This window comes from Protomyctophum parallelum (genome assembly GCF_964188405.1).
Source record: "Protomyctophum parallelum genome assembly, chromosome: 10".
NCBI lineage: Eukaryota > Metazoa > Chordata > Actinopteri > Myctophiformes > Myctophidae > Protomyctophum > Protomyctophum parallelum.
Window position 1 is genome coordinate 23,564,725 of NC_139704.1, and position 14,969 is coordinate 23,579,693.

At 44.6% G+C, this 14,969-nt stretch overlaps 1 protein-coding gene and 1 long non-coding RNA gene across 6 annotated transcripts in view; one reads left to right on the forward strand and one right to left on the reverse strand.

Annotated features, from left to right (window-relative positions):
• The first annotated feature begins 3,631 nt into the window (after positions 1-3,631).
• LOC310866104 lies at positions 3,632-5,037 on the forward strand. The gene is made up of 2 exons (XR_014569881.1): positions 3,632-4,167; positions 4,385-5,037. It is a non-coding gene; the product is annotated as an uncharacterized lncRNA (long non-coding RNA).
• A 292-nt stretch (positions 5,038-5,329) lies between these two features.
• Positions 5,330-14,969, reverse strand: part of LOC310866103 (apoptosis-stimulating of p53 protein 2-like) — a 52,907-nt gene continuing 43,267 nt past the window's right edge. For all 5 annotated transcript variants that reach the window (XM_083775450.1, XM_083775447.1, XM_083775449.1 and 2 more), the window contains 8 exons: positions 12,527-12,920; positions 11,927-12,078; positions 10,994-11,379; positions 8,634-8,771; positions 7,723-7,856; positions 7,143-7,309; positions 6,756-6,961; positions 5,330-5,910 (listed from right to left, as the gene is read on the reverse strand). In XM_083775450.1, coding sequence (XP_083631576.1) covers positions 5,869-5,910; positions 6,756-6,961; positions 7,143-7,309; positions 7,723-7,856; positions 8,634-8,771; positions 10,994-11,379; positions 11,927-12,078; positions 12,527-12,920 — 1,619 coding nt within the window. In that variant the 3' untranslated portion in view covers positions 5,330-5,868. The remainder of the gene's footprint in view (positions 5,911-6,755; positions 6,962-7,142; positions 7,310-7,722; positions 7,857-8,633; positions 8,772-10,993; positions 11,380-11,926; positions 12,079-12,526; positions 12,921-14,969) is intronic.

Below are 14,969 nucleotides of genomic sequence, written 5' to 3' on the forward strand. Positions count from 1 at the left end.
GATGGATCGTTAAAGGGAAACTGGTGAAAGTAAAAGTAGTAGTGGTGGTGGTTCAAATGCTCTTTAGGACAAGAAGAGAACAATGAGGATTTCAGCATGCATGAAGGGTCCATGAAAGTGCAGGCCCTTTCGGGACCCTTAGTTACCTTTTCTGTATTTATAAAAGGTAACCAATGGTCCCGAAAGGAAAGGGGCTACAACATGAAAGTGACCAACAGGTGGACCCTTATGGGAGTATGTAACTCTTGAGAGTGTAGGCCAGGGCTATTCAAATCCTGGCCAAATCCGGCCCGCAAATGAAGTTGGACCGGCCCACGGAAGAGTTCTAAAAAAAAAACAACAAGGGGCCCCCGGCCCGTTGAGTTTCTGACAATGCGGCCCCCTGAACTATTTAGTTGAATAGGCCTACAAATGGAGCCAAATAGACCCTACAGGTCTATGTTCTAATAGGCCCCACAGTTTTAATATGTTTTCAATAGATATGAAAACATTAACTCAAGTTAACTAATGAGGTACTTAGCTGACTGAGTGTATTCATACATTTACATCCACTGAGGGGGGCGGGGGGGGGGATTATCCATATGAAATGATAGGGCTGACCAGCACAGAATAGAATAGGATAGAAATAGAATAGAGCAGTGGTTCTCAAACCTTTTCATGTTTGATTGATTTATTTAAATATGTATTAACAGTTTGCAGAGATACAGTACATTTCAAGCACAAACTCAATGCAAAGACTGTTAACTGTGAGTGGACGACCCAATTAAGCATTACACTAGTTTACAAGAGGGTCCACCTTGTTCAATTCATCAAAAATGTCGTCGACCACCCTCCTCCTGATGAATATACCAGTCAAAAAAACCCGTCTAGAAATGACAGTTGCAACTTGAAATGGCAGTTGGAACTTTTAAATTCGGTGTGTTGCAATACAATAGCCTACTACAGTTATCCAACTTACCCGCACAAAGTACAGTAACAGTCTAGTAGTGGGCTACAGTGTGCGCGACAGAACTATAGTAGCTCAGTTTGCAACATGGGAGGAGGGAATAAAAGCCATGCAGGCGATCATCATAGACAATGAACCCTCCTGCGTAGGAAACGTTACAATGAAGCAACACGCCCGTGAAACGTCAAAGCACTGATTATTAAGAATAAGATAAGCCACCTAACGACACGCTTGAATAAGACGAAAAATGTCTCGGCTTTCGACAGTTTTCGTCTTATCCAAGACAATAAGTGAATAGGCTGTAGGTTGTGTGACAGGCAGCACACACAGTACAGTCAGTATGACTATAGGCTACTGCATAGTGCATGAGTACTGTAGTATAAGCTTATATAATTACTGTGCAAATATTCTTATGTGCATAATATTAAAGGACATAATAAGCGACAGACCTATATCCACAGCAGAGATACGGTATCGTGATCGTATCGTATAGAGTTTCAAATTTGTTTTAAGTCAAGTCACTGATCAGTGACAGTGGCTATACTGCTGCCACTGACTGGCTATATATTCCGTTGTCTTTAAGACACGATAAACAACATAAAGACAGGTGATATTATGACAATACCTGGATTGTGATGTTGTGGAGGGATTCCTTTAGCTTTAGAAGCACACACAGCTGCAGTTGACACAACGGTGCGTGGTCTGGTGAGAGATCAGCTCCAGTCCAGTCCAGATAAAAATCCCGATGGACTTTAAACCCCGTACCTAACCCGATACCTACAGACAGACCCAGATATCTACACTACAGTCTCTGTCTCTGACTGTGTGACTGTCTGACTCACACACACTCTCTCTCTCGGATCCTCACCGTCACACAGGTGGCACGCCCTCTCCAGTCAGGGTTTCCCAATCAATGGGTCGGGGGCTCAATTTCGGACCCTTTCACGCGCGCGCACTCACACACGCACGCACGCACGCACGCACGCACGCACGCACACACACACACACACACACACACACACACACACACACACACACACACACACACACACACACACACACACACACACACACACACACACACACACACACAGTACTGTCTGTCGTCTGTCCCCTTCTGCCATTCAATAAAACGGTGTTTGTCTGACACCTCCTGGACACAATTAGCATTACAATTCTCACCCTATCGTTTTGACATAAGCCCTGTGCTGTGAAGAATAGGATACTACATTTTATCTCACCCTTTTCACATTGGCCAGTTACAGGCTAGCGCCACCAACAGATGGATCTGTTGTTGTTGTTGTTGTTGTTGTTGTTGTTGTTGTAGTAACGACCCAGCACACTCAAACAAAAGAGGCTGATGAGTGACCCCCCTTGGGCCCCCTCAACTCTCACTATAACTAGTCACTTTTAGACACTAGACACACAGAGAGAGACCACCTATTAGGAAACAAAAGGTCCCCGGTTCGCTCCCCGGCCCCCTGACGAACTGTCCAAGTGTCCCTGAGCAAGACGACTAATTTACAATTATTCCACTACATCTCAGAGGCAAAGATAATTGTACTTATATATTGCACTCCACAAAAAATATTTAAAAACTAGTTACTTTATAGATACTGATTGGCATTGATTGCAAAACATACATTACATAAATTAGCCACTTCAGGCCTACAGTATACTATAGCCTATCCATTTTGACCATTTGAAAATAGCCGATCTACAAGTTCACAATGCGTAGACACTAGACAAGCTAGATCTTCTATTTTAAATGTTTTTTTATACATTTGAAAACTTGTGAAATGGAACATTCTACAGGAGTCTGTCCCCGTTACAATGCACTATAGACCCCTGGGAGATGGAGTCTGTCCCTGTTACAATGCACTATAGACCCCTGGGAGATGGAGTCTGTCCCCATTACAATGCACTAGACCCCTGGGAGATGGAGTCTGTCCCCGTTACAATGCACTATAGACCCCTGGGAGATGGAGTCTGTCCCCATACAATGTGCTATAGACCCCTGGGAGATGGAGTCTGTCCCCATACAATGTGCTATAGACCCCTGGGAGATGGAGTCTGTCCCCATTACAATGCACTAGACCCCTGGGAGATGGAGTCTGTCCCCATTACAATGCACTAGACCCCTGGGAGATGGAGTCTGTCCCCGTTACAATGCACTAGACCCCTGGGAGATGGAGTCTGTCCCCGTTACAATGCGCTAGACCCCTGGCAGATGGAGTCTGTCCCCGTTACAATGCGCTAGACCCCTGGGAGATGGAGTCTGTCCCCGTTACAAAGACCCCTAGGAGATGGATTGTCGAGGTGGAGAGCCACACCTACCATCAGCTCCCAGTGGGCTACTTACAGCACCACTTGCAGCCACCCAAGCCGTGCTGCTCATAGAGCTGGCGCCGGTGCCCTGGATCGAACCCTTGAACTTGTGGTCCAAAGGTGAGAGCTCTACCGACTGAGCTACCCGGTGACTCAAACGCTATTTCTTTTTTTTTAAAGAGCTAACAAACCAAATACCTACACAAAAATATGTGACACAGTAAATGAACAATACGTGGTAAAATACCTTTTATACATATACCTCTAGTCTCCAGGTAAGCTAAGTAACACACAAGAGAAATTCCACCAAATGGCCAGTGCAAGTATTAAAAAAAAGAATCACACAAATACTTAGTACAAAGTATTTTTATTGTAAATGTGGGAAATACTATGTGTGTGGTGTTACAGTATTGACAAGAAAATAGTGATAGGTAGCAAAAATAAATATATATCTGCGTGGACAGCCGTGATGCGTTGAGCCGTTTGAGGTGTCTGGAATTTAGAAAGCATCAACTGATGGCAGACAGGTTTAGTGAAACATGAGACTTAGAAAAAAAACATCTGCACCTGCACTCATTAGAAAGAGAACGGTATCAATCAGTTGCTACAAAAAAAAACTAAAACTTGAAGAGGGTATGGAATCTATGGATCTTTATACTATCACATTAGCCCGTGGTAACTTTTACAACTATAGCAGTGATTCTCAACCATTTCAATTTCAAGTACCCCTTGGTTTGATAAGCGTTAGGCCACACGGATGCCCGTTTGATACCATTCTCATTCCCTGGACTCCCAATCTACACTGTAGTACAAATACGCTCTCAAGAGTTACACATAAGAGTCCATTTGGTTCCTATTTGCCGGGGACCCCTCAAGGACCTCTGGGGATATATGTATCCATAACGTATTATGGAATGCTGGACCATGTGGATGGTTGGAAACCGTGCCTACCGATGATGACATCATCTGTGGTAATTTTAAACAAGATGGATGTTTCCAGGAAGAGAAAAGGCTGTAGTTTAGCTTATCTTGGAATCCCTCACTGATGATGTGTGTCACACATCATCAGTGACACACATCCAGTGTGTCACACTGGTAGGCATGCTTGAGGCTTCTGAACTGTCCACAGTCAACAGTCACCAATGAGCCACAGTCAAGAGTGGATGCAGATGGAAATGGGGCCATCTTATAGTGAGGACCGATTACATGAAGCTTGAACAAGGTTGAACAAGAGTGCTCCTCCAAGAGCGTCCCTCTTATCGCAAACCAAACGATCTGTAATAAAGTGATTGAAAACAACATGTATAGCATCTCCTTGGTCTCTTGGCTATGATTTCCAAACTCCTTCTTCACACCAATACACAACCTGCTGCAGTATGTTAGTATCAGTGACACTGTGTTCGTGTAGTGTTTCTGTGGGTATCTCGGCCACATTGCCATTGTGGGGAAGACGAGGGACTCTGGCTTCTTGGGGGCGTCATGGACCACAGAATAGTCAAAAGTATAACAACAAGTAGGTCTTTATAAGCAAACCATCAAACACATCATGGTGATCATTGCACCATTCCATTTTGGAAGCGGGAATGGCGGTTCGAGGAAAGAATCTCAGTTTGAAAACCTTGTGTGTGCACCTGTTCGATGCAGCCATTGTGTATGCTAAACTGAGGCATGGTTGCCAAGTCAAGGACCAAAGCAAAAAGTACCAAGCCTCAAGGGATTGTCAGGGTAACAGAAAGGGGGACATTTTCAAAAAGCACGCGGTATCTCATTCATGTCATGCACTGTGTGGTGAACTTATGGAAAATAACAGTAAGCTAAAAGAAAAAAAGTGTAAAAGGAAACAAAAATAATTCACATTTCTACTGTAAAATACAGCTTGCTCCATTTTAGGGGTGCAACAGTTAATGCCATTAATTGATTCAAAGATAGTGAAAATAGCCATCTACTGGTTCACAAAATGTGAACGTTTAATGCGCTTGCATTGCGGCTTGGTTGTTTTTTTGCTTAACGCCATTGTAGAACAACATATAAAATAGGGCTAAAGTGGTTAATCAGTCAGACTCGTCAATTTAGTTTATTATAAAAAATTAAATAAAAAACGTCAAATTTTAACCCCTTCTCGACTATCTGATTAATAAAAAAAAGAGTAATTGATAGAATATTGCAACCCTATTCCATTTGACATCCCAACATATGGCTCGGGGGTCGCATTATAAACGGCCCCAGATGCTTAAATCTCATTATGAAACAAGTAACAATAAAAATGTGAGAAATACAATATAATGTCATTAGTGTACAGTACATCGAGGAGTGGTCTGGAAAAATAGATGTGGAAATCCTGTCTGTGGAGACATTATATATATATATATATATATAAAAAAGTGCCAGTTAGACCAGAAAAGTTCTGTGGTTTCCGGGCCCAGCTATTAGTGTGGTGTTCATTAATAGTTCATTTTAAGATCCTTCATATGGTTTGGTCTTATTCCACATTCTTCATTTTGATTGCTTTGTCTCCTCATTGTCCACACTCAGCTGAAGACGTCCAGTGAGTGCTTGTGTCCTCTCAGTCTGTCTGTGAGTCTCACAGTCCTCCTCTATGCCAGGCTTCTCTGGCGGGGCTTGATTCTGGGGTAGAGCTGATGGACAGACAGGAGACACAAAGGGAGGGACAATGTTAAATCAAGGGGTTTCACAAACCTTTGCATCTCAACTAAGACCCAAAGGATTTGGTGCCTTCCCAGCCGGGACCCAAATGTACAACAATACATTATGAATTAAAAGGTAGGGTAAAGTGATATTATGTTTGGGTCAAACTTTTTTTCTTTTTTGTTGAAAATGTTAAAGCACTATATTACAGTAGTAGTAAGTAATCCTTGCTATATATGGCTTCCCGAAATTATGTCATAGGCCAGCACAGTCTATGGACATTTAATGTTTGTCGAGAGCCTTAACTATAAATTTCCCATCCCAGCCAAAGTTTATGAACTTTGTACAAACGTACGAATTAAGCGATTATTAACACCTAGAACTACCGGTGGTATTTGTAACCATTAAATCAGGACGCCCAGCGGGCCTATTTCAAGGTTGCTCCGTGCCATTTTGGAAGTAGCTTGAAGTAGCTAAATGTAGCCAAAACACCCGCGATGGGCCGTCAAAAACATAATCTTTGGTTAGAATTGGACGGATTGATTTACAGTTATTCACATTTGAGGATTTTTCCTCTCGTCCACTAAAATGGAGGGGGACCACTTTGGACGACGTCCCAACCGGAAATGACATCGGATGTTGCTCAATCGACGCTCCCAGCCTGTGGAGCGGTGCGCTCGGTAATATGATATCATTAATGTTCCGTCCTGTGATTAATCTCCGTCCTGGGCGACGAGCGGGATTATTTGATAGGACGGAGACCTCCGTTTATGTGAAACTAGCCCATGGATCCACTATAATTGGCCGGCCAGTGGTGTTGTTTCCAGTGACTCACCCCTAGCAGGTTGCGGGGGATGTAGCCCTCAGCGGCATCGGGCCCCATGCGGGCCCACCACCACTCCACCTCGTCCTCGTCCTCTCGCCGTACGATGGCCATGCAGTCGCCCTCGTGGAAGCTCAGCTCGTCGCCGTTCTCTCCCGCGTATTCCCACAGGCCGTAGACCACGCCGCGGTTCATGATGCCCATCTTCTCCTGAACGCCTGGGGGGTGTCAGTGGGGGAGAGAGAGAATAAGGTCAAAACGCCTGGGGGTGTCAGTGGGGGAGAGGGGGAACCTGGACAATGGTCTATTTATCAAATACTGCTATACTTGTGGGAACATCCGACACTCACAAACACACACACAAGATACTGTAACACACGCACACGCACGCAGCCTTACCGTAGAGGAACTGCGAGCACTGGGTGTATCCGTCCTCCATCTCCTCACACTTATCGGCGGCCGTCTGCATGTCGCTGTAGGTCATGGCGAACACGGCGGCACCAGACTCCACCAGGAACTTACACACCTGAACGTTGTTACAGGAGGCCGCGCAGTGCAGCGGCGTCCTGAGAGAGAGACACAGAGAGAGACATAGAGAGAGAGAGAGTTAGGCCTGTCACAATTATTAAATAATCCCCTAATCGGGTGCTTGCTGGCCTAGTGGTCCAGGCGCATGACACAATGACACTTATAGGCTCTGGCCTAGCAGTGCGTTGGGTGTTCGAGTCCCGTCCCCTTCTCTCTCTCCCTCTTTCCTGTCCGTCTTCAATGTAGCTATCAATAGGCACAAAAGCCAAAAGAAAATCTTAAAAAAATAATAAATAATAATAAGAAATCCTGTCACATAACCGTCAATCATTTCCATGTAGAAAAAATGTCCATACATTTTCAAACATTTTTCAAAAATTAGATAGAAAGAAAAGACATAAAAAAGCACCTGACACGACACAACTGCATTAGTATATCGGCGGCCACTCACCAGCCGTCGCTGTCTGCGGCGTTAACGTTGACTCCGAACTGCACCAGGAACTTGACGATCTCCGTGTGTCCGGCACACACAGCGTTGTGCAGGGCCGTGATGCCCTCGTCGTTGGGCTGGCTCGGATCGTCCACCTATAGGGGGCGCCGTATTGACTCGTTAGTACATTCAGGACGGGAACCCCTTTTTGGTGTTTTAAGCATTATGTCATACTTTAGCTATTGAAAAATAGCAGATCTACAAGCTAGCTAGCTAAGCTTGTAGGTCTGTTTTTGAAAAATCGTGAAAATGCGGCACAAATCTTTGAATATATGTTCTTTCAGATGGGTCAAATGCGGAGAACAAATTTCACTGCGGTAACGTGTGTGACAAATTGTACGGCTTTGACTTTTGTCTACATACAAGCTTAATGCCTAAACACCGTCTTCGGTGCGAGGCAACGGGGATGCACATATAACTCAAGTTTAAGCCAGCAACAACTGGCTTGAGGGAATCAGGGCTGCCAGAAGAGGAGTATAATTCAAATACGGTAGTACAAAACACACACACTGTACAAGTGAATATAGGCCTGTCACAATTATTACATAATTGCAATTATTTGAGATAATCGTCAATCATTTCTATGTTGAAAATGTTCATACATTTTCCAAAAATAGCAGATCAGCAAGTTTACAACATGTCAGTTTGTGACCCATTGTAAACTTGTTCATCTGTTATTTTTCATTATTAAAAATGTGTTTATTAAATGTGTCAGTAATTGCGTTGCACATTTAAGTTATTTGTCATATCTGCCAAAATACAATACAAAAACAAAAACAATTTAAATCCTTAATCCCAATTACCGGTATTTGTGGCAATTAATAACGGTAAACTAAAATGTTTTTTCTGGTGCCAGGCTGCGTCCTCCTCACCTCGTAGATGATCCTCTGGACCAGGTCGAACTCTCCCTCCAGAGACGAGTCCAGCAGCAGGGCCAGCGGGTTGAACTTCACCCTCATGCTGTGGCTGATGCGCTCCGAGCCGTTCTTACGCAGGTTGGTCCTCTTGCCCTGGAGACACAATCACAGCGGTGAGGACGGAGGCGCACACACACACACACAGGAGTCTCGCGTGGCCAGACTGTTGCCTCTCGCACTTTTCAAATGCTTCCGTCCGTCATACAGTCTGGACCAACGGAAGCTCTGATCATGAGTCAAATATAAAGTTAAGCCTCCCCTCTTTCTGTTTTGTCTTTACAGTCGCCGCAACTTTATCCTAATATAAATCCAAATCATCTAAGCAGATATAGCTTGCTGCTTGGCAGAAATGGAAATAAAAAAATAATAGTAAAAGATATTTTAAAATATATTTTCGTGATTGGAAATGCCAGCTTCCTTACTCGGATTTCGGGGAGGTGTAGTTCCAGACTCTGAATAGCATTCAGAGATTGTCGAATAGTTGTCTGGCTACGCGAGACTTAGGAGCATTAGGAGACTACACACACACGGCCATCAGGAGACTACACACACACACACACACGGGCATCAGGAGTCCAGACTACACACACACAGGCATCAGGAGTCCAGACTACACACACACAGGCATCAGGAGTCCAGACTACACACACACAGGCATCAGGAGTCTAAGCAACAACCACAAAAAGAAAAGAAAGAAAGAAAACAGCGACTAAGTCTACACAGCCTATGGGTTCTTGTCCATTATGTCTACACAGCCTATGGGTTCTTGTCCATTATGTCCGCCTGCTTCTGTGTTCAGAGGCAAGAAAAGAGGCAGTACTCATTCCAGAAGCTCTTACTTCACGCCACTGATCCAATTGAGCAACGGAGGGCGCTACCACACATACCCATTTCACTGAAATGTGGTTATGCAATGTGTTGTTGTTGTCTGGGGGTTAGGGGGTACAAGGCAGGACCCGGGGCAGCGGGAGAGAAATGGGTCATAGCATAGCCAGTGGTGGGAAAAATAATTTAGTACATTTAGTACACAAGTATTGTACTTTTACGCCATTAAGATTATTTGAAAACTTTTTGTAGATTTTGATTATTACGGTATTACAAAAAAGATACACGCAGAACAAGTTCTTTAACTTTTGGCACTGATATATTTCGATGACCAGTACACCTTTGTACTGGTCAGAGCACTGATCGCTGATTGGTTGACACTTTTAGGGTAATCCCTGCCAGCTCACGGTCAATCCCTCTTCTGAAGGATTAATGGAAGCTAAAACCAACGGTGTGTGTAGACCAATGGTGGGAAAATAGTACTAATGTGTTTTACTTAAGTAAAAGTATCAATACCACAATGTAGAAATACAGTAAAAGTCAGGAATTCGAAAATGTACTGATGCAAACGTATTTGTATCAAAATGTAATTAAAAGTACAAAAGTAGAAAGTACCCATTATGCAGAATTTCTCAAGTTTTCTAATGTATAAAAACCACTACAAAGTAACTAGTAACTAAACATTTCAAGTAAGTAAAAGTGGAGTAAAAGTACAATATTCGCCTTTTGGATGTAGTGGAGTTGTAAAGTAGGTATTGGAAAATCGGAAATATTGGTACGTACAGTACTACGGTAAATATACTCAGTTACGTTATATCACTGGTGTAGATTTGACACTGCTAGTTATTTTCAGCATGGCATAATGTGCTGTAAATAACCTGCGAGCCTGCAGCCGATTAGCGGAGACGACTCAACAGAGGGCGCTTTCTTCTCCCAACAATGGTGGGGATTTAGTCCATTATGCAACATGTTTGAGAACAGCTTGTTAGTAATCAGCAATGTACAGTCTGGAGTCCACTCCAGACCAGCGGAGTGACCCATGAGCATGTTGACCTGTGTGTGTGCGCACGCACATGCGTGGGTGCGTGGCAATACAGATTTTATTTTTAAATGCCGGCGTACAAGCTCACATCTCAGCTTGTAGGTCTCCTTTGTGTTTCTTCTTTTCTTTCTACTTATAATAATGACATCACGCCCCATTATTATTATTATTGATTTCCTTTTTTCGAGAGGCGCCAGCCCCTCCAACTTCTGGCTCTCAGACATGACGTCATGTGGCAGCCAAGTCTATGGACTTTTTAAATGTTTGTTTAGAGCACTTTAAGCAAACATTACCAGGCACCCCTCACTTAAATTCCCCATTGACAATCAATGGAAAATTTGACATCATAGTGTCTGAGCAAATGGGCATAGTGTCTGTTTTACGTCATGAGGATAAGAGCGGCTTACGGGTGTGACTTTTAACCAATCAATGAACTGGGTGTTCGTACCGGTGGCAGTGTGGTGACCTGTCCTGTGACCTCCGGTGCCTTCATGCTGAAGGAGTCTTCTCCCAGCATGCCCTCCTGCTCGGCGCCGCTGGGGTAGGGGGGCGGCGGGTAGGGGGGGAACTCCTCCAGGAAGCCCTCGGGAGGAGCGGGGGGCGGCGGGGGAGGGGGCATGCTGGGAGGAGTGGGCGCCGCCTCCTCCTCCTCCTCCTCCTGCGGCCCTCCTCCTCCTGCGGAGGGGGGCGGCGGTGGGAACAGGGCGCCGGCGTCGGGCCCCCGGGGCGCCGGGTGGGAGGGCGGGGGAGGGGGGACCATGTCCTTGTTGTCTGCGGTGACCACCGAGGAGGAGGAGGAGGAGGGTGCCGGGCCGGGGTGCTGCTCGCTTTGGGCTGTGGACACGGGACAGTATCATTAGGACCGGACCAGCTTAGTAGAGTCACCAGAAACTTAACAAACAGCATCACCACTTCACACATTTACAACCTATATTCATATAATTTGTCCTCACTAATGCTCATTATAATAATGGAACCATTTGTGTCTACTCTCTCTGTGTCTCAGAGGAGGGCTGTGGACAGTTCACAAACCTGTCTACTCTCTCTGTGTCTCAGAGGAGGGCTGTGGACAGTTCACAAACCTGTCTACTCTCTGTGTCTCAGAGGAGGGCTGTGGACAGTTCAGAAACATGCCTACCAATGACATCATCGGACTGTAGTTTGGGTTATGTTCAAACGAGATTGCCGTTTCAAGAACAATGGCTTCTGTATATTAGCATGCCAACTTTCTAGTGCTAGTTCTAAATTCTAGTATTTTGGCATGAATTCAATCAATGTCCTATATATTCTGAAGAAATAGGCTCTATGTCCTAAGTTGAAACTCAACTGAAATTGACAACATAAAGACAAAAGATGAAAAATTCAACACCATTCCACTAACCTTGACTATAAGCGGGGATGTGAGGTGGAAGCTGTCCTCCCTCTGCTGCCTCCTGCTGGCCGTTCTCTGCACCGCCACTCAGAGGGACACCAGGTTGAGCCATCGATCCCTCCGCAGCTTTCTCCGCTTCGCCGCTGGGATAAGTGGGTGTGCTGAGGGCGTGGAGTAAGTAGTTAGTAATAGTTTAAACTTATTGTTGCTGACAAAGTGGATATTAACCCATTTCGACCTGAGGACAATTCTACAAAGGCCTTCTAAATCCTGACAGTTTTCTCCTCATGTTTCTATGTCAGTCGCTCTCAAACATTTTCATGTCAAGAACCCCCCAAAAAATATATAATTGGCCGCCGACCCCCCATCTGAAAACATGTAGTTCCAGGAACCACCCAGAAGCAAAGATTTGAGTTAAAAACGTTTTCTCTGAAATAATATATATTCAAAGATTTGCGCCACATTTTCATGATTAAAATAAAATAGCAGATCTACAAGCTTATAGCGCGGTGCCGCGCTATGGGCTTGTAGATCTGCTATTTTTCAATAGCTAAAGTATAACATAATGCTTAAAACACCAAAAGGGGTAAAAAAAAGGTAAAACCCTACCTGGGCGAAGCGACCACCGTCTCCATGGCGGCCAGCGTGGTCTTCTGGTAGAGCAGCTTCTGGATGTTGGGGCCGGCGGGGCCCTCGGGCTCCGTGATGGAGCTGCGCTTCTTCAGGGGCCTCGGGGCGTTGTACAGCTTCTTCCTCAGGGCCTCCAGGTCGCCGTCGCTCTGGTGGTGGCGGTACGGGTTGGAGATGAACGGGAGGAGCTTGGTGGGGCTGAGCGGCCGCGGGTTGCGCTCCGTCTCCGGCTGCTGCTGGGGGGGCGGGGTCTCAGATTGGTGGGCCATTGGTGGGTAGTGGTCCACCTCGTCTGTGGCCGGGGGGGAGCGGCGCTCCGTGTAGGGGTTGTCTGGGTGCTGCAGACCGCTGGAGATCACCGGTTTACCATACACTAATACACACAAACACACAGATACCAGATATAACAGCATGTCATATAAATATATATGTGTGACTCTTTTTTTTATACAAACACAGTCATGGCGGCAAGACTAACTGTTCAGGAGGAGAAAAACAGTTTTTGTTTTTTAGCACAGGCAGACTCTTCACATACTAGAGCATGTCATGAGAATGTCAGAGCTGAAATCGAGATGTAATTATGAAATAAATGCTTAAACATGTAGCTAGCTAGGTATAATGTTAGAGACCACAGAAGTGAACCTTTCAAGCCTGTTTTGTCAACAAGACATTACTCTATAAGCCATATCTCCAAAACTGGTGGATAGGGTTTAATATTTTTCCTGAATTTGGCTCATATTAAATCCCTGGGAATTTGCTAACCTTTTCCCGGGCTACCCGTACCCGGGAATTCCCGTCAAAAAAAATAAAAATTGAATAGTGATATTTTATTGTTTTAAACGTTTTATTTGAACGAAATGTGAACATATGAAATTAAATTATTAGATTACACACAGAGCTCGTTTTTTTGGGATGAATATCGGAGCACGGGGAAAAATAATCGACCTCACGTCTTTCACATAGCTATACATGCCTGGTCTTTCACCCTTTGAGCAGTGCTGGGTCCCCTTAGGTGATCACCTCTTTTTGTACTTTACGAAAAGTCTGATTGGGTATGAAAATTGAGTACTGTCGAGTCGCAGGGGAGGAGTCCCTCGCCCATGTACTTGAAAACGAAACTATACCAGCCCCTGTCAAGTCAAAAACACACGCCTATTTATTTAACCCATTCTGACCGGGCACCCATTTTGGTGTCGGCATCATGTTATGCTTTAGCTATTGAAAAATAGCAGATCTACAAGCTCATATCGCGCCACCGAGTGGCGCGATACGAGCTTGTAGGTCTGCTATTTTAGAAAAATCGAAGAGCGACTGACATTTCTAGAATCTGATCTCAGGCCAGAATGGGTTAATCAGACCAGTGTGTGTCCAGTGGAAACCTCGTATGAATCTGATCTCAGGTCAGAATGGGTTAACAGACAGCCTGGCCCAGTGGCCCTCTGGACAGACGACTTCATGCAGACCAACCGCAGGCAGTCTGTGTATGATATTTGTAATAGCCTAAAAGAACGACAAATGCACCGTGGTGAAGAATAAATCAGAGAACTGTGTGTGTGTGTGCGTGATAAAATAATCGTGTAAGATTATCCTGTAGTGTGTGATGCAGAAGCTATCAGATTTCAGACATCAAACGGTAAAATAAATGTCAGATAATATGCGCCTCTCTGTGCGTCTCACTTGAATGGCAAAATAGTGCCATTTACTGCTTCTTTAATATCTCCCAAGAAGTACATTTTATCAGCGGATGGAAACAAGAAAAATATGCTTTTCTTTTTTCTAATTACTTACTTGCATCTTATTTTCGAAAATTCTTGATGGAAAGGCAACTACTGCTAATTGTGATGGACTAAAGGGCCGTACTGTCAGAGAGAACTAGCGCCAGGACTTTGAGTTGGAAGCGCCAGTGACCTGTTCAAGGACACTGCTGCCAGGAGGAACCAGGAACTGCCACTCCCAACGAGAATGGCCTCCAGAAAAGCTCTCTGATCAATGGAAAAGGGTCATGAACTGTGTCCTCCAGTTAAATGGACTCAAATGGAGTGCTAACGCACCAGATGAGCACTCCTCTCCGTTATGGAGAGAGACTGTTGACAGGGTGACACTTTTAAAGGGTGCCATATACAAAAACCTTTTAGCTCAAGACCCCCCCCCCCCCCTCCACTACAGATTGGATAAAATTGTGTTGCAGGTTAAACTTTTTATTTTATTTTATAGATTTCAGAGATAGCTTCATAGACATGTTTGACATTTAACCACTTAAACACTCCATACTTGAACTTGACCGTTGGCTCTGTACTTGGTCTGCAGTTTCTTCCCTCTAAACCTCTATTTTTGGCTAATGTTCCCACGTAGAATAGAGATGCTAGGGTTCAAGTGTTTAAAGTAAATTATTACGCGGCTATGTCTTGATAATGACCGCTCA